Genomic DNA, 27383 nt, shown 5'->3' on the forward strand with positions numbered 1-27383 from the left:
CTGTGAAGGAATTTGCATGAGAACATTATTTTACCACTGATACTGTAAGTTTATAATATATAAATACAGGAAGAGTTGCAATTGACTCACTCCCCTTGAACAAATTTCTTCATCTAAATCTCAAACTTCGTTTCATTGCAGTATTCTGGCATGTGCAAGAAACACATTACTTTGTTTTTTGTACTGAAGTTACTGACTGAGTGTCCAGCTTTACAAGTCACTCTTAATTATTCAAGGGGAACAATGAATTAATGCAATTTTGTCATAGTTTCTTTTATCGCATAAAGAAAAATAGTAGTTCGGCATTGAATTTGTAATCTCTGAAATATATGACCAGTGCTTTCTCTTACTTAAGCTTATGAAGTATGCTTTCGGATAATTCCTATTTTACTACAAATTTATACTGCACTAAGTATTCGAAAACATATTTTTTAAGCAAAAAAATTTACTATTCCTACATGAGCTCAGTGACAATCATTGTTAATGTATTCTGGGTACATGATAAAATGATTCATCTCTATGCACTTTTATTCTTAAAAATTCAAAATTGCACACATGGAAAAAAGAGCACATTATGATTTTGGTTGCACATGTATGTAATGTGTATATACACATTTGACTCCAAACTTTAAAGTTTATGTTCTAATCCTTTAAACAAAATAAGATACTAAAAAGGATATGTCATATTAATCATTGAGGCTTTGATAGCGTGGTATGCCAGTTTGAGAAACATAGCTATAAGCATGTAGATGTTTTTCTTATGATGGTCTTTCAACTAATCTGAAGACACTAAAGTTAAAGAACATTTATATTTATCTGACAGTCAGGACATTAAGAGTTCCATATGCAGGACTTTTTTCCATATGATTTGGCATAGTTGTGTCCTGGGAAGAGCACTCATTATGCAAGGAATAAACCTTGTTCTAATCTGTACTCACTAGGTCTACCTATTGTCTCAAGAAAGTCATTGTTGAACAATTTCAGGATATTCAACTGTTGCATCTATAAAATGTAGTTGATGACTCATGCCGGTGATCTCAAGAAAGTCATTGTTGAATGACTTCAGGAGACTCAATTGCTATATTTATAAAATATAACTGATTACTAAACCATGCCATTTCCCAAGATCATTCATAGGATCAAATTAGATAAAGGAGGAAAAGTCTTTGGAAATGAAATAGTATTATGCAAATATTATTTCAGAAAATGTACTACCAATGAGTAAAGAAATAAATGCATATGAGTCTAAAAGGTAGCAAACTATACAAAGAGGGATACAAGAGAAAATGAATGTACAAATTTATTGTTAAAAGGAAACTGGGTTGTGGTGCTCTCTCGAACTCCTACAAGAGAGATATGAGGTAAGGATTAGAACAAGCAGCATCTTTAGCGTTTATTTTCTTATTTTCTTTCTTCTCCCCATCCCCTTTCTCCTGCTTTACGGTTTATATATTGGCTTAAAGACTAACAAACTTAAAGGTCTTTGTTGTTTTCCAAGTTGAGGTTTCAAGTCTTCAGAATTCATGCTACAAGTTCAGCTAGTCTTACGTAAATGTCATCACAGGCACCAAACTGCATTCAAACAAGAGTTTTGGGCTGTGGACTTGGCTGGGAGTGGATCATTCTTTTACCTTTTTAGATAGATGCCTTATGAAATTGACCAAATCAGAACAAACTGAATCAAGGAACCAGGGAAGGGTTGATGGGCTAGTCTTACTATGAATAAAGTGATATGCCAGTAAAATGATATTCCAGTTTTCAGTTCCCACTCCCAAAGCCATCTTATTTTATTAATGATATGAAAAGGAAGTTGTATGCAAAGCAAAAAAATAAATCTTAAAATCTAACAGTAAAGAAAAATCAATAGTGATAAATGGTGCTATAGTTAAGGTAATAAAAATCTTTAAAATGTGAAAAATATGTTTCAAAATAGTAAATGATTGTAGCCTAATTGCTTGTTAAATCACTGGTATATAGTAATTGTATGCAATGTGTAGGGTCAGAAATACCAATGGGGATTAACAGATACAGAGCGCTGTTGGGCATAAAACAGCTGTTGGGAAACAGCGCCATCTGGACTATTCATCTTTTTTCACTAATGATTTTTGGTACTCTTGGTGGGTACATTAAACTTTTCAAATGCCTTTAACCTTTAGACTGATAGTCTCCTGAAGAGTTTACGATGTCTTTTTTCAAAGCTTAATAGCTAAGGTGTATCCTGACTTGGAATTTAGGCAATTTAGGCAAATCTCAGTTTAATTCATATAATTCAAAGACAGCATTTCCCCTACTGCAGAAATTTAGAACAGCAACCACACTATCAAACATCATAATGACTGTGACTGGGCCATGCAACTTAGGAAGTACAGATATTATGAGTGGTTATATCTGCAGTTAAAAATAGTTTATAAGTTAATTTAGTTCAGGTTTGTTATTATAACTAAAAATAATGGGAGACTTTCACAATGAGAGGAGAAATTCTACTTGTTTTAATTTACATTTTCCTTTGAATCTGCTTTCTTATTTAGGAAAAGCTGGACTTCTTGATTGTTATTTTCTCTTGGTTCTGTGTCCCCAACTCCCCTTGGTAATGTTTATTTCTGTAGGTATCAATTGTTAAGCTAAGACAAAGGAAAACATTGGCTCTTATTTGTGGAATTATAACCACAGTTTGCATCATAGTAAAAAAAAATAAGAAAATTTAATGATAAAAGTATACAAGGATTTGCATTTCCATCTCATGTGCTATTTCTCAGCCTTGAAGAGAAACAAGATATAAAATCATTGAACTATGTTTTAAGACATTTGAGCATAAAGAGTCTTGTCTCCCACCCTAGCCATGTGAAATAAGTGAGGAATGAGGGGAACAAAGAATTTCTGAAATTGAGTCTGCAAACCCTCAGTGGTGCAGGGACTCTGGCTCCTGTGTCTATGATGTGGAGGCCAGGTGCACTCTCTGGATGCCATCCACATTTCCAACGGCTTCAAAGTTGTACTTGTTGGATGGTCACTGTGCCTGTTCTGCCTAATGGCCCCTTCTAAGACTTCTCTCACAGCTCAAAGTTCACAGAAGAAGCTCTAGGCTATTTTTCTGTGAAAGGGTGGCCTATGATAGGAATACGGCTGGGCAACGAAATCCACTGTGGCTTCACATGAAGGAACTTGTCCAATAAGGACAAAGGCAACTAGTTAGGTCAAAGAGTTTGCCTCTCTCTGGAATTTACACTGGGGAATATTGGGCAATGGGCAGGGAACAATAGAATATGCTAAGCAGAGGTAAACAGAGTAGAAGGCCTGTGTGTTTCCACTAGAAACTAGCCAAGCCCTATTGGTTTCTGGGATTTGTTAGCTTACAGTTTGACTCCATGTAGAGCCTTTAATCTAAGGCTACCAGACAGGATTCTTTTGCTGTCAAAATAGCTCATGAATGCAAACAATTTGTCTTTTTGTTTTGGTTTGGTTTTTGTTTTTTGAAGTGTGAGGTTTTGTTTTGCTTCAAGCTGGCTTCAGTTTTAGCTGAAGGGCAGATCATATACTCGCTAAATGAGAATTTATATGGCAGGCCAAGTGGAATATCTAAGCATACATGAAAAATGTCCTCCCACTCTCTTGGAGGAGAAAATAGATAGAATGAAAAGCACTATCTGTATGTGGGAGGGGAGGTAGGCAGGGAAGTTTATGCTTAATGATCCCAGTCTGGTCTGTGAAATAGGTTAGCTCTTTACGAGGACAGCTAACCCGAGGTTTGAGAGTGATTGAAATTTCTGAAATAACCCTTTTGGACAACATTTTAACGGATGGCTGCCTTTGTTGCCTAGCAGTGGTCTCTGCAGAGATATTACATGAGAGTATCAATTTGCAGTGGACTGAGTCATGATACTTTCTTGATTCTATTCAACAGCACTCAGCTGTAAGGGGACTGGAAGAGAGTAAGGAAAACAGAGAGTAGTTGATGATGATGTGAAAAGCATTTGTGGCCAGCAAACCAATTTTACTTTCCATTTTCCCTCTAAATACCATTAAATGGACAGAATTTTTAATGCCACACAGTATGCAGCATCCCCTGAAACTCTTAAGATCAGCTCTTGACCTAGAATGGATATGTCCAGGAGTGAGGAAAAATCTTGGGTTGTTCATAAATAGAGTACATCCTCCAAGAGGCAGGAAAAAGCTGTTTATTTCTTTCTAGTCTCAAATAGGGTCAAGAGGGGCAGCCTCTTAGTGCTAATATTGTAGTCATGACCAGGGCACTTAAAGTAGCCCCGTCTGTTATGTCTCAGATGGCTTGGTCTTGGCTTGGGATCCCAATCTGTGAGCCTGGTGGAGAAGGGAGAACGAGTTTTCTTGTCTTACTTTTGTCTGTAACTTAGTAGTTGTATCACAATAAACAGTGGCATAAAATACTTTTAGCCTATCAGAACAAAGAAATAAAAACAACAAGGAGTTTAAATATAGAGGGGCTCATATTATATGTATATAATATACTTTTATCCATTATCTATGAATTAATGCCACTCATTGAAGCACCAAGACACCAATGATGGATCTATGACAAAACTTTTTTTTTTTTTTTTGGTAAATTATGTGCAATGAGGTCTGTATTTAGTCTGCCTAAGTTTTAAAATCCATGTGATGTCAGAGAACACAGCACAAAATAACAATATTGTTTACACAAAGTAAACAAGTCTACATAATTTTTAACAGTTATTTGAGTCATAGGTATCCTGTTATTTAGAGTTCCATTAAAGTTGTTTTTAATTATCCCAGGCTACTTTCATAAATTCACTCTATTCATTGTTTAAGGATTTCCAAAAGTCATAATACATAATTTGTTTCAGAAATTTATAATATACAAATGATAGATCTCAGGAAACATTTCTAAATGGTTGTTACCGTTACAATTAATGGAGGCTGCTGGCCCCTCTGTAAGAGTTTGTTCATAGTGCTAGATGGGATATGTGATAGAAAAGATCCTCAGTGCTTGATGTATATATGCTGAGCAAGAAACAGGGAAATTGAACAGATATGCTATTTGCACATGAAATCATATCTAAAAATGAAGGTATGTAATTGAGACTTTAAGATTAAAAAATATGACTGAGATGGGCTCTTGGAAGTTAGGGGATAGTGAGCCTCATGGGATATTTCTCTGAGAAGAAAAAAAAGTAGAGAGAGGCTCATGGCATTGTGGAATGGGCCACAAAAGGAAAAGGAAGGAAGGTGACTTCCAGGAAGTCAGCAGCCAAGTTGCCATTTATTAGGGGTCTCTCAAGGCTGCAAAGCAGATCTGGAACCAAACACCCAGGGGAATCCTGGTGGTAGCATAGAGATAACAGTTCCAGGAAGGAACTTCTGTTCTCTGCTGATGCTTGAGGTATTCCGGATAAGAGGATTAGTGCCTGAGAAAGGGTGAAGAATATATCTTTGTTAAACTTCAACCAATGCAGGCTCTGAAAAACCTTGAGAAGACTGTGGTCTGAATTACAAAGCAGCGCATTCCTGAGAGCCCACATATGGAAGAGGTGATTTTGAGCACAGAGAATGTTCTCTGGTAAATTATTTAACTTCCCTGGGGTCTCAATTCACTAGTATAAAAATGTAGATAAAGATATTAATACCTCATAAGATTGTTATGACAGTTAAATACATTACTGTAAGAAAAGCACTTAGAACAGGGCTTGACACACAAGAAGCACTGCATTAAGTTGTAGTTATTATTATATGCTTTTTATATACTTGATATTTGATGTTTAAATTGTATTTTCTGTTAAATAGGGCTTGTTTCATATTCAGATATTCTTGGAAGTGTGAATACATTCCCTGCTTTACTTGGGAGAAATTGATGTAACTCATCAATATATTAATTAAAGTGATATACAAGACAGTATGTAATTCAGTAATAAATTAAGGACAGCACAAAAGATGGCATGTTCGGGAGAAGTATGGAAGAAAAGACTGGGGAGTACTGGAATGATCAGATAAGGTTTCATGGATGAGGTACTAGCTGTCCAGAATATCAAGGGATAGGTGGGATTAAAGGTTAGATCAGAATCTTCCTGTATTCCAGAAATTTTATGATTCCACTGGAGCATTTCTAGTGAGGCTAGCAATGTGAGTTAAACAAACAAAGCAGGAATGAATGTACATGGAGAGAACAGCCTACCCAGAAAAGGATTCATGTGGAATAATGGAGACAGGGGGCAGGTGGTTGGATAAACCTTGACAAAGACAATCAGATTATAAGGTCCTAGGAAGTAAGAGATAGGAGATGGCACACCAAGGAAAATTATTGAACTGAGAAATGATGTGTCTTAGTTTACATAATTTGATGACTTTTAAGGCTTCAGTGGAGAATAAGTTCTTTATTCCAAAGTCTTAGAAGGAAGTTTAATTAACAGAACAAAGCACATAACATTGGTAAGTGGGAAGATTGGCCTGGCAGAGGTATGCAGGCAGGATCACAAGGTCCGCCTCACTGCCATGAGGTTCTAGCTTCAGATCTACTTCCACATTAGTGCATGTCCTCTTGAATGGGAAGGGGAGATGAGTCACCATAGGCAAGATCATGATATCCAAGATTATGCTCTTTACAGATCTCGGTGTGTCCCATGAAGTAGAGGGATATGAAGAGATGGAATTCTGGCAGATGAATAAAGCCTACTTACATTTTTCTTTTGGCCAGGGCCTGAAAGAACTTTTTTCATCCAAATACATATATGGCTTTTCTTTTTTCAGGAGGGACTAATAGTAAGCTACAGCACTATAATTGTTCTGCCCACACAATGACACATCTCGAACATAGGCCTTGCAGCCCAACTTTGCATTCCTTTTCTCTACCTTCCCTAGCTCTCTCCATGTTCCTCCTTTGTCTTCCCACCCAGCCCCACTGACATGTCAGTCATTGTGTCTGCCATGCTGCAGCCATTTTAAAGAAAAGAGTCCTACTCAGATCCTCTCCTGAAGGGATACCCGAGGGGGCTATTTTTGGTACCATGTAAACCCACCTGCATGGGATGGAGTTTTGTACTCGGGTTAAACAGTCAGAGGGGAAGGAGTAAGCTTCTGCTGATGTGGTCCCTGGAGCTGCCTTCAATTCTGAAGGACCTTCCAGACTCTGTGACAGCTGCCCTTCTGTTCTTCTTGAGGCTTTCCCTGGGTTTTCTCATGCAAGGCACCCATCCCCATTAGTTGAGATAACTGTAGGGTTCCTGATCCTTGAAATAAAGGGTCTAAAATACCTCCCCAAGTCTTCAAGCTAATGTCTTTGGCCACAGTCAAACATCAATTACTTGGGATTTTGTTAGTAGATGTAAACAAATGCTTCTTTCAGAGGTCATTGTACTATTAAAGGGCATTTTTCAAGACTAAGACAACCTGCTGGACTCCCTTAAGGGATCTCTAATGAACTAGATAGCAAGAAGGTAGGGGTTTTGTTTGTTTGTTTTTGTTTTTGTTTTGTTTTTTGCAACAACTCATCCTGGAATTCCATAATCGTATCATATAATTTCCAATATAGAGTACTGGAAAAACCCAGGACTAGAGGGACCAGACACTGTTTCTTTCTACTTCTACTAATTATGGGCAAGACAGTTCTCTGTATCTCAGTTTTCTCATTTGAATGTCTATTGTCAGAATAAATAAACTATAAGGGCTCTTCCAGCTCTAATATTTTGTGATTCTGTCACATTGCCTCTTTTCAACAACAAGGGCAGCACACCCATTCAAGTTCATGAAAAAGAAATCCCTGAGCCGAGTGAAATTCCCTGAGTGTGTAAGACATCCCCAAGACGCCGCACTGCCACCACTGGAATGGGAAGCAATTTCTTGCTGTATATTCTGGAAGGGTGAGAGAAAAAGTAAAACCTGCAAGAGGTTTTATTATAATCATGATTTTCTTTAAAGCATACATTCCACTTAAAGGAATATAATCTCTGTTTATAAATTTCCAGTGGAAAATATTAGAACAATTAAAAATTAGACTCAAGACCACAATTAAGAGGTTACAGGAAAGAAAGAATGCAGTTTTTCTCTCCTGTTTGTAGGAACATAATTACTGCTAACATTTATTGAGCACCTAAAATTTGCCAGGAATTATATATCCATTTAAAAAGAAAAATTCAAAAAGATCTTATAAAATGTACTGTCCTTTTGACCAGATTTGGGGTCTAATTGATATTCATCATATTCTGCCCAGATTCTTGCCTTGACATACATCAGTGTTTTGCTAGACTTGTTTAATAAAAAATAGATTAAAAGTAGAAGAGAGTCATGGGTCTTTGACCAAATATCCCAATATTTGTATTGTCTTATATATGAAAGTAGTGAGTACATATCTCATCATAAATATCTTTTTCCAAATTGTTTTTCTGGACATAGTTCAAGTAGAACAACCAATTTATTTATGTCAGCTCTTGCTCTTTTCAATGACCTCTTATTGAGCAATCTGTTAGATGAAGAGGCTGGTTAACAAACAATGACATGCTGCAGAAACACTGACTAAGGCCTTCTGCTAGACATTCACATTGCTTCCTTTCTACTCTTTGGAAAAGGGAACACAAGCTTGTTCTAGAAACAACAGTTTCATACCAATGACTGGTCAACCTGAAATCATCTCCACTGTGGAACATGTGTCTGCGTACATTCATGCATGCATGCTCACACATTCATAGCTAATCTTACTTGGTAAAATGACTTGTTGCTTCCAGGTCTGTGTCTTGCGGACGAAGATTATTATACACATATTTCAGGTCTTGAATTCCACTTAGCTCAGGCAGTCCTGCATATAGCATCTTAACCACAACAAGAACAAGCAAAGCAAAAAGAAGACAGAATAAATGCAGATACAATCACGCTTACTTGATTAATTCAACCCAGAGACATCTAGACCCAAGTTTGCACGGCAATGTCTTTCAGTTTATATACACAAATGCATATAAGTTCATGCGTTTTAACCTCTCCTATTAAGTAGTAGAGACAACAGCAATAACAACTATAATAAAAGAACCACTATAATTGGAAAATTCTTGTAGATTAATAATTCAGTTTTATTCTCATCATAAACCAGTGAAGTAAGCATGATATTATCCCCATGTGAGAATTTGTGGGCCAATCATTTAAAATCTATGTGATTTTGAGAAAGTTCCTTAGCCTCTTTGAGTCTTCATTTTCTCATTTTTAAAATAGATACAAAATAAGAAAGAGGGTTTATACATTACAAAGTATTACACAAAAGTTACATAATAATATGCATTTTAGAGAAGAAAAGCTTAATCTCCAGAAAACTGTAAGTGATATGTCCAGGTCAAATGATGTGCAAACATAGAGTATAAAACTCACCACTCTGGTTTTTAATCCTATGTTCTTTTATGACTCCATGATTCTCACTATAAGAATACAATTTTCCCTACTTAAATGATGACTGTATTTACTAAGGCAATAAGTAATAAGGATAAATTGTATAAGGTATTTTCCTGCTAATTATCAGGAAGATATTTTGTTTAGGTTACAGTGTAGACTGAAGGAATTATAATCTCTTTAGTTGCAGACTACTTTTTTTTAAAGAAAATAATAGAACTTTCTAAACTAAATTTGAACTTTGCAAAAAAAATGAAGACTGTTATCAGTCCTTCTATGACTAAGATGATAAATTATTTACTGCTCTGGAATAAAGGCCCTCTTACAATAAGAAGTTAAGAATGATACTATCGATCCTTAAAACAAAGGGTAAAGTGAGAATATGGACAAAGGGTAAGGTGAGAATATGGTTTTGGAAGATGGGTGAAATTGTGATTAACTTGCTGAAGTTCAAATGAGAAAAAGAATGGTACAAAAACTATTCTTTTTTCCCACCATCCCCACCCAGGCTGAGGAAGCAGCATATATAGGAAAGCAAGACATACAAAGGAAAGCAAGATGTCTTTAATGTGTCTGCAGAAGGAAACCCAGGCTGGCTTTCTGGAACTGAGTATTACGTGGGTGAGCAGCAAGAGATGGGGATGAAAGGCAGGTAGGATAAGACATTCTGGCAGCATTAAGGATTTTGTACTCTATCCTAAAGTACAAAAAAAAACAAGAAAGCTCTCTAAGTGTTTTAACATGAGAGTAAGAGATTTAATTGTGTCTTGAAAGATCATTGTGGTTACGTATGGAAAATGGACTAAAATGAGGCCCATTAAGAGGCTAGATTAGGAGACTGGTTAGGAATGAAGATCAGTCATTGGATTTTAAATAAATGTAGAGAGTAGAATTGAGAAAACTGGGAGATAGATTGGAGCTATTGAGAGGGCCCAAAGCACATGCTGTAATACAGATTTGACCGTCTTTAGCATATAAATGACAATTGAAAGCAAGGAGTTGGATGAGGGAGTCCTGGAGAGTTGTCAACTCTCTCTCCTCCTGGATGATCTATTAGCATCTTAAACTCATGACATCTAAATTACAGCAAATTCTCTTCTCACATAAACTTTTCCTTCTTTTTTTCTGTTTCATTTACACTGCCACCACTGCCCAACTAACAAGAAATTCATATCTTCTTTGATTCTCTCTTTTTCCTAGGTCCTATAATCAATTACTTCGTTCTATTAAAAACACTCCTCAGCAGGCTCTTGTATTCATTCCTCCTTTTCATTGTAATTATTCTTGTCCTAATTCAACCCCTCATCTTTATTTGCCTAGATATCTTGAATAACTTTTATCTTGTTCTCCAATCCTTATCTCTTTAATTACATAAACTCTGTTATCTGCCTAAGATCCCAGCTAGATAATGGTACTTCTTCATTATAAGCATACAAACTTCTAGTTTGTCAAGTGTCTAGGTACTAAAGTCTAAAGTCCTCATTCTGGTCACAAATGTCTTTTATAATCACACTGTAACCTATCACTCCAGCCTCATCTTCTACAGAGATTTCCATCTGTAGCACAGACTGAGCACACTTGGTTACCTTCATTTACTACACATCATGCCCATGCTCATTAAACCTCCACATATACATTTTTCTCTCAGCTGGAATTACCTTTTCTCTCCTTCTTTGTCTACTGAAATTCTTTTTCAAGGCTCAGCTTCCTCCTTGAAGCATCACTGATCCTCTTGATGAGATTTAATGACTTCTTTCTTTGTACAATCATATTTTGGTTCTACTTCTTTCACAGTACTTATTGCTTCCTAGCTTTTACTGTGTTTTGTTCATATGTATGTTTGTCACATTAGATCTTAAGTTCTTTGAGAACAGGAACTGGATTTGTATTTAATGTTGAATTGTGTACACTGCCCAGCACGGTGCTTTGTAAATAGCTAGATTTTAATAAATGTCTGGGATAATGAATGCATGAATAAAAAAATACATGATTCAGGCTAAGGTAACCAAAGCAGTATGGTATTGGTACAAAAATAGGCACATAGACCAATGGAACAAAATAGAGAGGCCAGAAATAAGGCCGCACAATTACTATCATCTGATTTTTGACTAAGCTGACAAAAACAAGCAGCGTAAAAAGGACTCCCTATTCAACAAATGCTGTTGGGATGACTGGCTAGCCATATGCAGAAGATTGAAGCTGGACCCCTTCCTTACACCATATATAAAAATCAACTCAAAATGGATTAAAGAGTTAAATGTAAAACCCAAAGCTATAAAAATCTGGAAGACAACCTAGGCAACACCATCCTGGACATAGGAATGGGCAAAGATTTCATGAGGAAGACACCAAAAGCAATCGCAATGAGAGCAAAAATTGGCAGGTGGGATCTAATTAAACTTAAGAGCCTCTGCACAGCAAAAGAAACTACCAACAGAGTAAACAGGCAACCTACAGAATGAGGGAAAATATTTGCAAGCTATGCATCTGACAAAGGTCTAATACCCAGGATCTATAAGAAACTTAAACAAATTTACAAGAGAAAAACAAAAAAACCCATTAAAAAATGGGCAAAGGACATGAACAGACACTTCTCAAAAGAAGGCATACATGTGTCCAACAAACATATGAATAAAAGCTCAATGTCACTGATCACTAGAGAAACGCAAATCAAAACCACAGTGAGATACCATATCACACCAGTCAGAATGGCTATTACTAAAAAGTTGGAAAATAACAGATGCTGGCAAGGTTGCAGAGAAAAGGGAACACTTACACACTGTTGGTTGGAGTATAAATTAGTTCAACCATTGTGAAAAGCAGTATGGTGATTCCTCAAAGAGCTAAAAGCAGAACTGCCATTAGACACAGCAATCTCATTGCTGGGTATATCATTCTACCGTAAAGACACATGCACACAAATGTTCACTGCAGCACTATTTACAATAGCAAAGACATGGAATCAACCTAAATGCCTATCAATGACAGATTGGATAAAGAAAATGTGGCACATATACACCATAGAATACTATGAAGCCTTACAAAAAAAATGAGATCATGTCTTTTACTGGAACGTGGATGGAGCTGGAGGCTATTATCCTTAGCAAACTAATGCAGGAACAGAAAACCATATACTGCATATTCTCACTTACAAGTGGGAGCTAAATGGTGAGAACTCATGAACACAAAGACAGAAACAACAGGCACTGGGGTCTACTTGAGGGGCAAGGGTAGGAGGAGGGTGAGGAGCAGAAAAGATAGCTATTGGGTACTGGGCTTAATACCTGGGTGATGAAATAACCTGCACATCAAATCCCTGTGACAGAAGTTTACCTATGTAACAAACCTTCACATGTACCCCTGAATCTAAAATAAAAGTTTAAAATAAGAGAGAAAAAAAATACTTGATGCTATTAGGCAATGAAAACCTACAATTAGCAAATTTAATGCTGACTACTAAACTTAACAAAATCAACCATAGGAAGACACATTCCCGATAGCCACTAGAATCTAGATTAGGTCTTATCTTACTAGTTCTGTACTAAGAGGTATAGAGACTTCCATGTGCTCATTGAGGCAGATTTCTTCTTTATCACACCATAACTATCCATTTTCTAAGGACAGGCTTCTTCTGTAAGGTCTGAATTGCATTCCAGTTTCTCTGGATACCCTGAATTCACACCTGCTTGGTTAGAACTCTATCAAATATTTCTCCGGAAAGTGGACCCTATACTTACTCGTTCCCTTGCCAACACCCACACACATAACCCACACATGTCACACACTAGCTTCCAAGTACAGACTGCTTCAAACCAGATGAACCTATAATAGTTCTCTCCCCACCATGTATCTGATTAAAGGTAACATGTGCCAAGTTTGCCCTTATTAATGTGTTCTATTCCTTGGAGAGGAGACTTTGAGTGTTGACTCGCAAATCACGGAGTAAGGATGGCCTCTTAGCCGGGTGCACTTAGCTATGTCTCTTCTCTGACCCCTAGCCACATGGTTCAGGTGCCTCCCACTCTAGACTGCATGGGTAATAACTTTAATTGGGGCAATACCAAGGGAAAGGGAAGCTAGAACAGGAAGTGAACAGATACAGGTAATGAATAGATATGTCCCTTTTTAAAGGTCAGGAAAATTTTTGAAGTCTTTACTTCTGTTCTCTTAAGTCCAAATCTATTTTAACAGTTATGCTCAGAAAAACAGACACTCTTCCCCATCACATAGAGAAGTTAGGAAGATTTCTGATGGGAAATATCTGATCTAATAATGGGTGTGATAAACATTTTAAACTGGGCAAATGGTCTCTGTGTTCTCTGGGAGCCTTCCATAATAGCTGATATTGATTTTTTAATGAGAGAAAAGCTGATGAAACACAGGCTTTTATTTCCGTGAACTCAGCCGGCAACACTCTTGGGTCTCCTACAGATGTTACTTTTAAGCAAGATGGGAATTTCATGGATTACTTTTTTCCCTGCTTTTCTCAGGAGTAAATAAAAAGCAATATGGATATCTGGAGACATGCTGCTCTTTACCAAGGATGAGCCATTAACTCTGTAGTGGACCCACCAAATGTTTGTGGCCCATAATACTGGGGACTGATCATTTGCACAAGTTAGAATTTATGACCCATGTCAAGTATTTCTCAAGTTGTAACTGGGTCATGGTAAGTAGACTGAATTCTTTTTAAAGAATTTAACATGAAAGAGTCAGGTTGAGACAGAATTAATGAATAGATTACATACGTAAGTAGAAAATAGTCTTTCACAAATTTAAACTTGGTTTTATTTTATAAGAAGCTATACCAAAGAAAGTGTGGTCCTGAAACCTTCACTAAATGCTTTGATGATCTACAGAGTCCCATAAGATACACAATTGAGAAGAAGGAGTTGAATGGTAAATGAACAGAAACTGAGGTAATAACACAGGCTGTTTTACATGTATTTGTTCATTAGTGTAATTGGTCCACATTGCTTCTGATCTCTATTTCAATTTCTGTGAGAGCCTAAATCTAAGATTATGTGTTTACTCTGGATTAGTGCCTTCCACTGCCAAATTTTCTTCCTTAGCCTAAAAGAGGTGAATAAATAGAGCATAGAAGTTTTTTTGGATATACTATATTCCAGAAATTTTCAACAACTGAGTAATGATAAATTATTTTAATACTTATGAATAAAATACCATACAGTTACTTCTTTTAAATAAAATACCACTATATGTTCTCTTTGGTGATTGTTTAATATATCATGAATCTTATGCTGAATGCTTTGTTAAGGTGTGTAGAAAAGTTTATTAAACAAGAGAAAAAAAGCCCACTGATAGCTTTCTGAAAGAGCCGTTCTTTCACATTATTTTAACATGCTCAGTTTTCATCAGCATAATTTTAATGTCACCTGAGAAACAGCGTAACTTATATTTGTACTTTTCTGTTTTGGGTTTATTTTTGAAATATCTGGAGCAGGTTAAAGCAGTTGTTAAAATTTGGTACTACTCCTCATATGTAGTTATTTATATCATTATAGGCATTTAGAAATGCTGGATACCTCGGTCTTTTATGTAAATAAATTTTATCTTCCTCATTAAGTTGAAAATTTTAAGACTCTGGGTCTCATATGTGAATGTATCCTTGCAATTTCTAGCCTGTGGTAAACACTCAAGAGCTCATGAATTCATGAGCTAGAGCCTGCTAAAGTCCAAGGAGACATAGACTTGATACTACCTGGGTATTTATTATTTAAATGGGGTCAGAATCACAGACTTAATCCTAGTAGGGTTTTTTGTTTGTTTGTTTGTGGTACAGACACATTATAAACCGTAGTCATCTCATACTTGCAAAATGGCCTAATAGAATTGGGAGACCGAATGCAGATTTACCAATAAGAATCCTTGGCTATTACTGAAAAGCCAACTTGAAGATTTTGGAGATGAGTAGAACTTTGTATATCCAGTTTACAGAAGAAGAAACCAATATCTTTGCATATGAAGGACATGTTTATAGTATTTTTAGAGATATTTATCTTTCAAGGCAAAGTGGAGAGAAGTAAGGTGAATACGTTGTTTGAAAGTTAAAACAAGAATCCAAATCAAATCTTCCTTGCAACGAAGTCAACATTTGTTCTGTACTAACCAATGGAACTTTTCTGTGGTGATGGAAGTTTCCTATCTGTGCTGACCAATATGGTGCCACTAGCCAAACGTGGCTACTGAGTACTTGAAATGTGATCAGTGAAATCGAAGGATGGAATTTTAAATTTTGCTTAATAAAAATTAATTTAAATATAAACAAACATGTGACTAGAGTATATTACATTGGACAGTGTCCTTATAAATTAACAAGGATCTAGTATAATAACATAAATGGATTGAAGTCTACTAAATGGCAAGTACTGTGCTAAGTGCTTTATGTTAATGATCTGTTAGGGTTGTTATAAATTTTAAATCAATTAATGCACATAAAGCACTTAGCACAGTGCCTGGGCCATGCAAAGAATTCACTATTAGGTCATTTATTCATTAATTCTACAAGGTAGATGTTGTTATCTTCATTTAACAGATAAGGAAATAGTCTTTTGGGGGTTAAGTAACATGTCCTGAAGAATGTAGCCTGTAAAATGCCAAACTAGGATTGAAACCCAGAAAGGTCTGCCTGCCATGTTTGTACCCTTAACAACATCTGGTAGAATTATTGTCATCTGGAAGCTCTAAATCAGTTATTTTTCATAGACTCTAAATCCCATGCTGATAGACCAAATGTATGTTTCCCATGTATAGTTTGCTGCAATCACTAGTGTGTACGTATGTGCCTAGAGGAATCACTATATCCCTCTCCTAGAAGGTATTTCTATCAGATTTTTCTTCCTTCATGGTACGTATCTGGTCTCCATCTCTTTAAAGTGAACAGTGGAATACAACCTTAAATTTTCCCCTGTTGGTCACAAGAGAGTGTGTAGGACCATGACTCCGTACACCTAATGCATACCACTAAAAGCTGAGTTGCTAGCAACTCACTTTCCACTTTTGACTCTCAGTTTCTTAATGTGGGAAATTGGCAAGCGATCAAAGGTGGAGTTTGGAATGGAGAGCCAGGGAAAATTCTTGCCTGGTCTACATTATTAGGTTGTCATGATATATAAATGAGACAGTATATATAAGGCATTTTTGAAAGATCCTAATGCCCAGTATGACTGAAGGCATTATTTTTAAAATTATTGTCCTTGAACATTAGTCAAAATATAGTGGGATAACCCCTACATGCATCAATATTGATACGAATAGGAATTTTTGAGACAATAACTATCAAGGAACATATTAAACTATTAAGAAATATGTTTATAAGCTGTACAGTGGTACTCTTAGTTTGCTCATTCCTTTTTCTTCTGAATAGCTCACTGGGGAACTCCAAGCCTTTAGTAAAAATAGACTACTGAAGCAGAGGCATAAATGAAGCTTATTATTTTTGTTTTTTTTTTTCCCCAAGGGACTTACCATTTCTAGCAGGTTCAAGAGCAGTTGGCTGTGCTTTCTGATGATATTATAAGCACGACAGCAAAGTTCCACAAAATCTTGAAAATGCTGTGGGTTTTTCCCACCCTCTGTAATAAAGTATTCCATCTCTGAAGTAAAAATGAAAGGAGCTCGGTCCCTATAAACCAAAAACAGTAGCAATCATTCGAAGGAAGAGAAATGGTTTGTCAGGTTAAATCAGCAGTTATAATAATTTATTTTCATTTGAATTTTGTTATTTTTTTCTCTACTGTAGTAGATAAATTTCCTTTATTGTGAGGCAGCTTGAGAAACTGCATAATTATAGGCTTTGAATAACTGTGCTGCAATAGAGAGAAAAGGATAAGATATTTTACAATGTCAACGATATTGTCTGAAATGTTTAATTCTAAATTACATTTGGAGGGGAATATTATTCATTAAAAGTAACATAAAGGCCAATTCATAGCGAAGGTGATATTTATAGAGTCTTTATTAAAAGCACATTTTCTGCTAAATTTTGATATGATCGAACAGATGTGTTTGACCTTATAGTATTAAAAAAAATTTCCTTATATGATGACCCTTTAGGAAAAAAGTTTCTGGTAAAAGCTAAGAAGCAAGCAGATGTTACCAATTCACTGGCATATGCTTAGTGAAGGAGAAAAAAGGTAGCTATATTTTATTTCACACTAGACCCAGCAAAAACACTGATCAGAAAGGAAGAATATGAGTAGACCATATCATTATGTAAGTAATACCGACCACTATAGTCTAAGGGTGGAAAAATAAGAAAACAAAAGACCAGAGAGAAGATGGTCCCATGTCCCCCACCTTTGTCAGTTTTTTTTATCATGTCATTTAAGATACGGATAGGCCTGAGATGAAGTATTAGCAATTCTAACAGAGAATAGCAGAGAGAGGATTGGAAACATCCCTGTTTGAGGAATTATCACTCATTGAATAAGAACACAGAGTTTCGATACCTCAGGCCAATTTGACACCAATTTAGTGAAAGGTTAGACCAAGTAGCAATTTAAAAAGTCATGGATTATTGAGGGAAACTCTTATATTTTTTAAATAATACAACATAATTGTTTTCTTTTTGTTGCTATGCTTAGCTATTTTAGTAAAAATACAATGGAGTGAAAAATTTCACTAATCTGACAATTAATGAGACCTTTCAGTAGTATGGATATTTATATCAGAAAGCTACAACTTCAGCAATTTGTGGCAGGTTTGGGACGGGGGCGTGCTAATTGCAGGCAAAATGTTTAAAATAAAACAAACACCCGTGTTTTTTGGCTATGATTATTTTATTTAGAAATTTTATTTTGTAATCCAAGCTACCACAATGCCTGGAGGAAAGGCTGGAATACCAGTACCTTCACTTCTGTTTATATTCTTTCATTTCTTCAACAAAATTTATTGAGCACATACATACACTGAGGACTGTGTCTAAAGTATCATGTCTAAATTTTAAAATTTTGGTTCAAAATCCTTTTTTATTTGGCCTTCATTGACTTATCCAACCTATATTCTATGAATTATTTTACAAGTTCTTGATTTTAGCCAAGCTGAGAGAAGAGATGTTGAAAACATGAGATATAGCATAGGTTCTAATTCTGGACCTGCTATGTCTCAATCCTTTATCTCTAAAGCACCTAACTCTTAGAATTGCTGTGAGGATTAACTTAGGAAATGTACATGTACATAAATGCCTGAAACATAGGGAGGGTGGCACATTTGTGAACTGCTCACATTAGAGAGAGGCTCTTGCAGAGGCACAAACGTGGGCCTGTTAACCAGGTTTCAAACCATGGCTGCACCACTTACTATAGTAGTTCTATGACTCTGGGTGACTTATTCTCTCCATGCTGTAATCTCCTTCTTTGTAAAACGGAGATGAGAGCACTTGACTCTTGGTATGGTAGAGAGAATCAAATGGGTCATAGCATGTGCAAGTGCTTAGAACATAGCCTAGCACGTAGTAAGCACTCACCAAATTTTAAACAATATTGTCTGCGAACAGCTAAGTGTTCTCATAGCTGAACCTTGTTAACACTAAATTTCCTTGTCTCTTCAAAAATCTATCAGTAAAATCTCATTCTTATTCCAAGGTTTAATTTACTCTGTTACTCCATGTAACCTCTCTTGCTGCATAAACCCGTAAGTGGATCTTTGAATTTGATAGCTTTTTTTTATTATACTTTAAGTTTTAGGGTACATGTGTACAACGTGCAGGTTTGTTACATATGTATACATGTGGCATGTTGGTGTGCTGTACCCATTAACTCTTCATTTAACATTAGGTGTATCTCCTAATGCTATCCCTCCCCCCTTGCCCCACCCCACGGCAGGCCCGGGTGTGTGATGTTCCCCTTCCTGTGTCCATGTGATCTCATTGTTCAATTCCCACCTATGAGTGAGAACATGCGGTGTTTGGTTTTTTGTCCTTGCAATAGTTGATGGCATTTTTTATATATTGCTCACTCACTCATCACTATTGCCAACATTTTAGTAGAGTTTTAGCAATATCATAGATTTTCATAATCAGAAACAAATCTTAATTTTATATATAACAGTTTTCTAATAGTTTTTCCACCCTACTTTCTATGCTGTGTTTACTATATTGAGTAGAACTTTGGAAATAATTTTGAAGAGTATTAATTTTTACAACTTCCTGAAACTTTTTCTCCTAATATGATGAGTATACTTTTCTCTTTTCAATAAGGAGAATTACGATGGATCAAATTAATTTCTCTTGGAAGGTTTCTGTAGTTATGCTCAAGTTCATGAGATAACACATTTCCTTTGTCCATGGTCACCATTATTAGAAATCAGGTGTGGAAACACCACAACAGAAATTTAAATACACAAAAGAAACATATACAAATTAAATAAAATATAAAGTAATATTAAAGAAACAAATTTTTGTTGTGCTTAAACATTATCATAGTATAAATTTTCAGTGGATTTAACAAAATAAAATGCTTTATCTTTTCTATATGATTTTCATGGCTCACTTCTGAGCAATTTTTTTTACATCTCAGAATTACCCTAAACTTGTCTATAAATGAAAAGAAACCTCACATGTGCAACAAAATCCCATCTATCCCTATAAGATGTAGAAATTTCAGTTAGGATGTAATTTATCAGTCCACTCAAATGTAAACCTATTCCTACATTATAGAATTAACGTATTGGAGTTTACCTCTGAAATTTAAGCATTACTTACAAATCTGAGGTATAAATTGGTTGTGACAAAAAGGAATATTCTAAATTTGATCTCTCATGGTCTATACCGTGATTATATTTTGAATTATATATTGAAAATCTCTTATTTATAGCTATATAAATAAACTATAGATATTTCTTGTTCTGACAATACTACCTTATTTTTTTCTAGATTAGTGGTTTTACCTTTGCTTACCAAAGTGTTCTTGCTTCTGTATCTTTTACTCATATTGTAACTACTGTTTTTTTTTTTTTTTTTTTTTTTTTTTTTTTTTTTTTTTTTTTTTTTTTGCATCTCTCTCTTTCTCACCTGATGTTCTAAAACTGATTTAGAGATCAGGACCGAAAATCTTGTCTTACAAGTCTTCTCCAATTAAGCAAACCCTTGTCAGAATTAAAAGTCTTTTTTTTGAAATCCAAATGACCCATAGGATTTTCAAGAGCAGAGGAAGTAGTCCACCTTCCTTTTATATAGTCTTAACATCAGAAACAATATTTTGATGTTATTCTCTTACATGCAATGAATGCAACAATAAATAAACATAGCTCATATAGTGAAGAACTTGTGACAATTTGACATTTATTTGGGAAGGCCATAAGTACAAACATATTTGTAAAGATTCTGTCATTTTTGTTGTCAAAGTTAATATTTTCATTAACTTATGACCATTTTTCCCTGAAGTTATTATTATTTTTAAATGCAGAGAGTGAATATTTTACAGATTTCCAATAGAGGTGAGAAGTGAGTTGGTGGTTTAAAAATGTATATATACTTAGAAATGTAAGAACACTTATATTACAGATAATAATTATTAAGCAGACAAATAAATTCACTTGATATAAGAAATAGCAAGAGGCTGGGCATGGTGGCTCACACCTGTAATCCCAGCACTTTGGGAGGCTGAGGAGAGTGGATTACCCGAGGCCAGGAGCTCGAAGCCAGTCTGAGCAACATGGTGAAACCCTATCTCTACAAAAAATACTAAAGTTATCCAGGCACATTGGCTTACACCTGTAATCCCAGCTACTCGGGAGGCTGAGGCACAAGAATTGCTTGAACTCGGGAGGGGGAGGTTGCAGTGAGCCAAGATTGTGCCACTGCACTCCAGCCTGGGAGACAGAGCAAGGCTCTGTCTCAGAAAAAAAAAAAAGAAATAGCAGGACAATTAATAGTTTGCTGTTTATTACGTTCACATGTTCTCCTTCTAGCCATACTGTATTTACAATCTCCTTGTATAGTCATTAGAATACCAAGATCATCATCATTAAGCATTTGTAGATCACCACTGAACTGAAGATATGTAGAGTTGTAGGGTATATTTCTGTCTATTAGGTGAATTGAATCTAATCAGGGAGATATACACTATAGTTATTTATCAACAAATACTGGGCTTCTACAATAGATTTGTGCAAGGCTTGTAAGTGAGGTGAAAGATTTTTAAAAATCAATGTTCTAAAAGCAATATCAATTTATTAAATAAGAACAATAGTGTTTTGAAAAGATTACTCAACTAATAATACAGAGAAGGGTTTGGAACAGGGAGGGTGTATATGAACCGATCAGACAAGAGACTTTTGCAAAAAATTTTGACCAGATATGATAGTGGCTTAGATTAGAGTTGTGGCATACAGATAACAGAGAAGTGGGAAGACTTAAAGCATATTTCAGAGAAAAAAAAATCAATAGGATTTCATGATAATTAGAATGGGAGGGAGTAGAGGTGCCAAGAAGAACTTTAACTTTTTCCCTTGTGTAGCAGGAAGACTGCAGTGCAACATTCGGAGGTAGCTCAGCTTTGAGCTTAAGTTATATTTGAGGTGCCTTTGAGACATACAAATGCAGATTAAAATGAGGATATTCATTTCTGGACCATGGAGAAAAGATTTAGGTTGGAGGTAAAATTTTGTGAGTGAAACTTCTGATTCTGGGAAGATGAAGTAGGCATATTTTTCCTTGTTCCTCCCACTGAGTATATTAAGAACTCTGGAAGTTATATACAAAGCAAACATAAGGTGACTCTGACAGGCATAAAGAAGACAGACTACCTAGGGATGTCAGGACTCAAATAACAACATGGAGGTGAGTTTTCTGGGTTTTCTTTTTTGCCTTATATATTCTAGGCATGAAATACATGCTGCTAAAGCAGGCAATCCAAAAAGCCCCAAAGAAAAGCCTGCTTTAAAGGGGCAGCTGAAAAAAAACCCAGCAAACTTTTAGACTGTAACCACTCTACTCCAGTTAAATATCAGGGAAGACACTGTGACACCACTTCTCCCCTACACTAGCCAAGGGCAAGGTGGGCAGCCAAGACTCCCACTCCTACCAGACTGTGATGTGGCACTTCAGTCCCCCACAGGGTACGGTCAGAGACAGCTCAGAAAGAAAATTGGTATTGGTGGCAGAATACACATAGGCTAATGGAACAGAATAAATAATATAGAAATAGACCCACACAAATACATGCCCAACTGATTATTTACAAAGTTGTAAAAGTAATTCAACGAAGACAGGTTAGCCTTTTGAACCGATGATACTGGAATAATTAGACACCCTTATGTAAAAATATAAACCTTGACCCAAACCTCATACCTAATACAAAAATTAACTTACAGTGGTTCACAGACCTAAATATAAAATGTAAAGTTATACAACTTCTAGAAAAAAAATGGGAGAAAATCTTTGAGATTCAGGGCTATGCAAAGAATTTTAAAATTTCAACATGTCTGCCTTGCGAAAAATAATAAGGAGGTGAAAAGACAAACTACAGACTAGAAGGTAACATTTGCCAACCACATAGCCAGCAAAGTGCCAGTATCTGGAATATCTATTTTAAAAATTCTCAAAATTTAACCATAAAAATCAAGCAATATAATTAGAAAATGAGCAAAAGACATAAAGAGATGTTTCATAGAAGATGACTTGCAGATGGTAAATAAACATATAAAAAGATGTTCAACATTATTAACCACTAGGAAAATGCAACTTAAACCCACAATGAGATATCACCACCCACCTATCAAAATGGCTAGATAAAAAAATAATAATACCAAATTCTGGCAAAGATGTGGAGAAACTGGATTACTCATACATTGCTGGTGAAAATGTAAAGTGGTACAGTCACTCTGGAAAATCATTTGGCAGTTTCTTAAAAACAACAACAACATACAACTACCATACAACCCAGCAATTATACTTTTAGACATTTACCTCAGGGAAATACATGTTCACAGAGACTTACAAATGAATTGTTTGCAATAGCTTTATTCTTAATAGCCAGCAAATGCAAACAACTAAGATGTCCTTCAATGGGTGAATGGTTAAACAATATGTGGTACATACATATTAAGAAACATTATTTGCCAATAACATAATTTTGAAAACACAACAGCTTGAATTAATCTTCAGAGAATTATTCTGTGTGAAAAGAGTCAATCAATAGAAATTGCATACTGCATGGTTCTATTTATACAACATACTTGAAATGACAAAAATATAGGAATGGAGAATAGATTAGTGGTTGTCAGGGGATAAGAATAGAGTGAGGAAGAAGGTGAGAGGAAAGTGAATGTGGCTACAAAAGGGCAACCCAAAGAATCTTGGAGGATGAAATTGTTCTATATTTTGAATGTATTGATATTAGTATCCTGGTTGGGGGAATTGTACTGTAATTCTGTAAGATGTTACCATTGGAGGAAACTGGTAAAGGATTTATGGAATCTCTTTGTATTATTTATTACAACTGCATGTGGATCTTCAATTATCTCAAAATAAAAAGTATTATTTAAAATATTGTGAGTTATCTGGATATAGATATTGATAGAAGCCTTGACATAGATAATGTATATAGATGATACCAGTTTGGTGGAAACTGTAGAGTGAGATGAGAAAAGCACTAAGACGAATCTTTGGGAAATCAATCTTGTGGTAACTTGGTAGAAGGAAATAATTTTGAATTAGATATCAAGAAAGGGAGAAAAACTAGAGGGTGATGATACATTATGTAAGGCATGTGAAGAAGATACTTTGAGGGAGAAATAGTTAACGTTGTTGAAATTTGCAGGTAAATCAAATAAAATGATGAATAAGTATTTTTAGGTCTAGTATCCTGAAGGTGTATTATTCCATTCTCACACTGCTATAAAGACATACGTGAGACTGGGAAATTTATGGCAAAAACAGGTTTAATTGGCTCACAGTTCCACAGGCTGTACAGGAGGCATGGCTGGGGAGGCCTCAGGAAAGTACAATCCTGGCATAAGGTGAGGGGAAGCAGGCACAATCTTCACGTGGTGGAGCAGGTGAGGGGGAAGTGCTACACATTTTTAAACAACCAGATCTCATGAGAATTCACTGCCTCTCACAAGAACAGCAAGGGTTAAATCTGCCCCCATGGTCTAATCACTTTCCTCCAGGTCCCTCCCGTAACATTGGGGTTTACAATTCACCATGAGATTTGGGTGGGCACACAGAGCCAAGCCATATCAGGTCATTGTTGATCTTATCAAGTAATGAAGAATAAAACCAGATCAAGTGGTCATGGATTGAATGGGAGGTAAGGAATGGAGACAAGAGTTTATAGACAAGTCCTCCAGGAAATTTGTGAAGGTGAGCAAAATGGCATGAATCCTGGAGATTTTGAGGCAAGGTTATTTAAACGTTGGAGAGACAAGCTTATTTAAAAATATTATTTGAGAGGGAAAGGATAAATATTCAAGAAAAATGAATTATTGATAGTATAATGTTCATCAGAAGGTAGGAGGAGAATGGCTTCAAATCACAGATGGAAGGACTGACTTTAGAAGGGCAAGACAGGTCTTCTATTATAAGAGGAAGAAGAGTGTGTGAGATTTTTATTGGGTAGAAAAGTAGACTCTGTTCTGATGATTTTTTCTCAAGAAAGTAAGTATGGTCATCTGTTTAAAGCAGTGAGTTGGTAGGAGTGATCTGAGGTTTATGCCTGAGAGGTTAGGGTGCCAATTGTAGAGAGTGAAATAGTGGGATGGCCACAGAAATGTGCCATTGCTGGGTCATGAGGGTGCCCCATTTTAAACTAGTGACACATATTTGCTCTGTCATGTGATCTTAGAGCCCTTGGCTGCTGTGTATAGAACAGAGACAACAGATGGGTGGGTTATGGCACTTGGTTATCTTCTGCTTCCACATTTCTGTTCATAATATGTTCTGCTATAGGCTGTCTTTCCCCCACCTTTCCCACAAATTTAAGTCCAATCCTTTCTTTAAAATCCTGTTCATATTGCACTTCCTCTTGAAATCTTTCCAATAGCACCAGCCCTCACAGTGGAAATGGCCGTTTTTTAAAACACAATATTAAAGAAATGGACAAGGATGCTAATTGTAATGAATGAACTCTGAAATAGCTGAGGAGTTGTATCCTTAAAATTATCAGCCTTTTATTTATTGAATTATTCTTTAAACAAATACATACATACTCAAAACATGAATGATGTTTGATTTTCAAGTGTTACATACATAAGCTATTTAAAAACAAAATAATTCACAGAGGCAATTTCCTCAAATGTGAATTATGCCGTCTAGATAATACCACCCTGTTTCTTCCCAAAAATTCAGGGTGCTCTTCGGACGTGCTAATCTCAATAGGATAGACACTGGTAGGCTCTGAAATTAGAGTAAAATATCATAAATGTTTAACTCATATGAGCTTAACTGTACCTATTAGATTTTTTTTTTAAAGTAAGAAAAATATTAAAGGAGAGTAAGCAATTCTGCCTGCCTTTTCACTCTTGCCTGCCCAATGATGAGAAAGTGATCCTGATACTTTTACACTTGGACTTAGTTTTTGCATGCCTCTTGCAGTGCAACCACCTTTCATGACATTTAATTGTAGTTTTTAAAGGTATGAATTTAATATACATCAGGGTCATAAATGCAAGATGCTAACTAAAGAAACAGTCATCTATCCCAAATGCTGGAGAAAGCATAGGCTGTGTTGGGATTATCGAGAAATGGGAATATCACGGCATCTTCCAAAGACTCTACCATCTACTTATTACCTACAACTTTGGACAAATTTTAACAACTAAGACTTCTCTCTGTCTCAGTTCTTCATTTGTGAAATAGAGAAAATAACAGTATCTAACTCAAAGAGTTTTTGTAAGAATTAATGAAGCTAATGCATAGCAAGTACGTATGAGACTTCAAAGGGTATTTTTGACCATTTCCTTTATAATCTGATCTTCTTCACTTGATGACGCAGCACCACGCTACAGGGCACTTGCTTTGTGCCAGGCCAGTGACAAGCTGCATTAAATCCAGAGCAATTTGAGAAGAGCTACATGTTTGATATTCGTGATAGAGGCAGGGGATATGGAGATATGGAAAGTGGAATGAAAAGATAGAACTCTATCAATAATTCATGATAGTAGAATTAGTCTGCTAGACCCTGTGAACATAGATATTTCTTCCTTTTATAGTTTAGTTTATCCAATATTTTATTTGAGCAACTGATAAAGTCAGTAAATAAAGGTATGCAAGCTTAAATCCCAAACTGAAAGACTTGAGTGTTTGAATAATGTATTTGTACCCCAAACTGAAATGTGGGACTTAGTAATAAGGCACATTTTGTTTTTATTATTAATGTTATTTGTATTAATTCTTTGAATTTCAACTATTTTTATTCCTAGGAAATATAATAATAACATTAATGTATATTGTTTAAATATTTCTAAAAGTTGAAGACTCCCATAATAGTGAATGGGAATAGAAGTAATGACTACAAAGCACATTGGGGAATGTTTAAGCTTATACTGTTCTTGATATCACAAATGATCTACATTTCAGAGAGCACATTTTGCTGTTCAGCAGAAAGAACACAAGTCTCTTGTCTAATATCCATGAGTTAATTGAGAAGGCAAATTTGGAATCTCCATTGGATAGGATAGAACATTAGATAATTAAGCAACACAGAAAACCTCACATGTGCAATATAATGAGAACATGAGAGTGCATGTACTGTTATAGAAAGAACATTTAACACGCTGTGAGATCTCCAAGCTCTCTGCAATTATTAACTAAAGACAGCCTTAGTTAGTCTTTTAAGTGTAAAACAATTTTTTTTTCCTGGTTCAGTCTCTTGTAAATGCAATATATGTCCTAAATTAGACCCCTGGAAGTCCCTGATCATCAATAGATTAATAACTTTGGATACTAACTCTGGTTCCTCTCAGGCTCAAATACAGCATCTCTCTTATTTGATAAGGGTGGTTAAAACAACTATTATAAAATAGCAATAGTGTTAAAACAACTATTTCTTCAAAATTATTAAGTC

General features: G+C 35.7%; 1 protein-coding gene across 3 annotated transcripts in view; it reads right to left on the minus strand.

The window, feature by feature from the left end:
- The window catches only part of PIK3C2G (phosphatidylinositol-4-phosphate 3-kinase catalytic subunit type 2 gamma), a 403925-nt gene that overhangs the window by 104416 nt on the left and 272126 nt on the right, over nt 1-27383 (minus strand). For all 3 annotated transcript variants that reach the window (XM_012502330.2, XM_003265569.4, XM_004092097.3), the window contains 2 exons: nt 16843-16999; nt 8680-8789 (listed from right to left, as the gene is read on the minus strand). In XM_012502330.2, the coding sequence (XP_012357784.2) occupies nt 8680-8789; nt 16843-16999 (267 nt within the window). The remainder of the gene's footprint in view (nt 1-8679; nt 8790-16842; nt 17000-27383) is intronic.

This window comes from Nomascus leucogenys, chromosome 23, assembly GCF_006542625.1.
Source record: "Nomascus leucogenys isolate Asia chromosome 23, Asia_NLE_v1, whole genome shotgun sequence".
NCBI lineage: Eukaryota > Metazoa > Chordata > Mammalia > Primates > Hylobatidae > Nomascus > Nomascus leucogenys.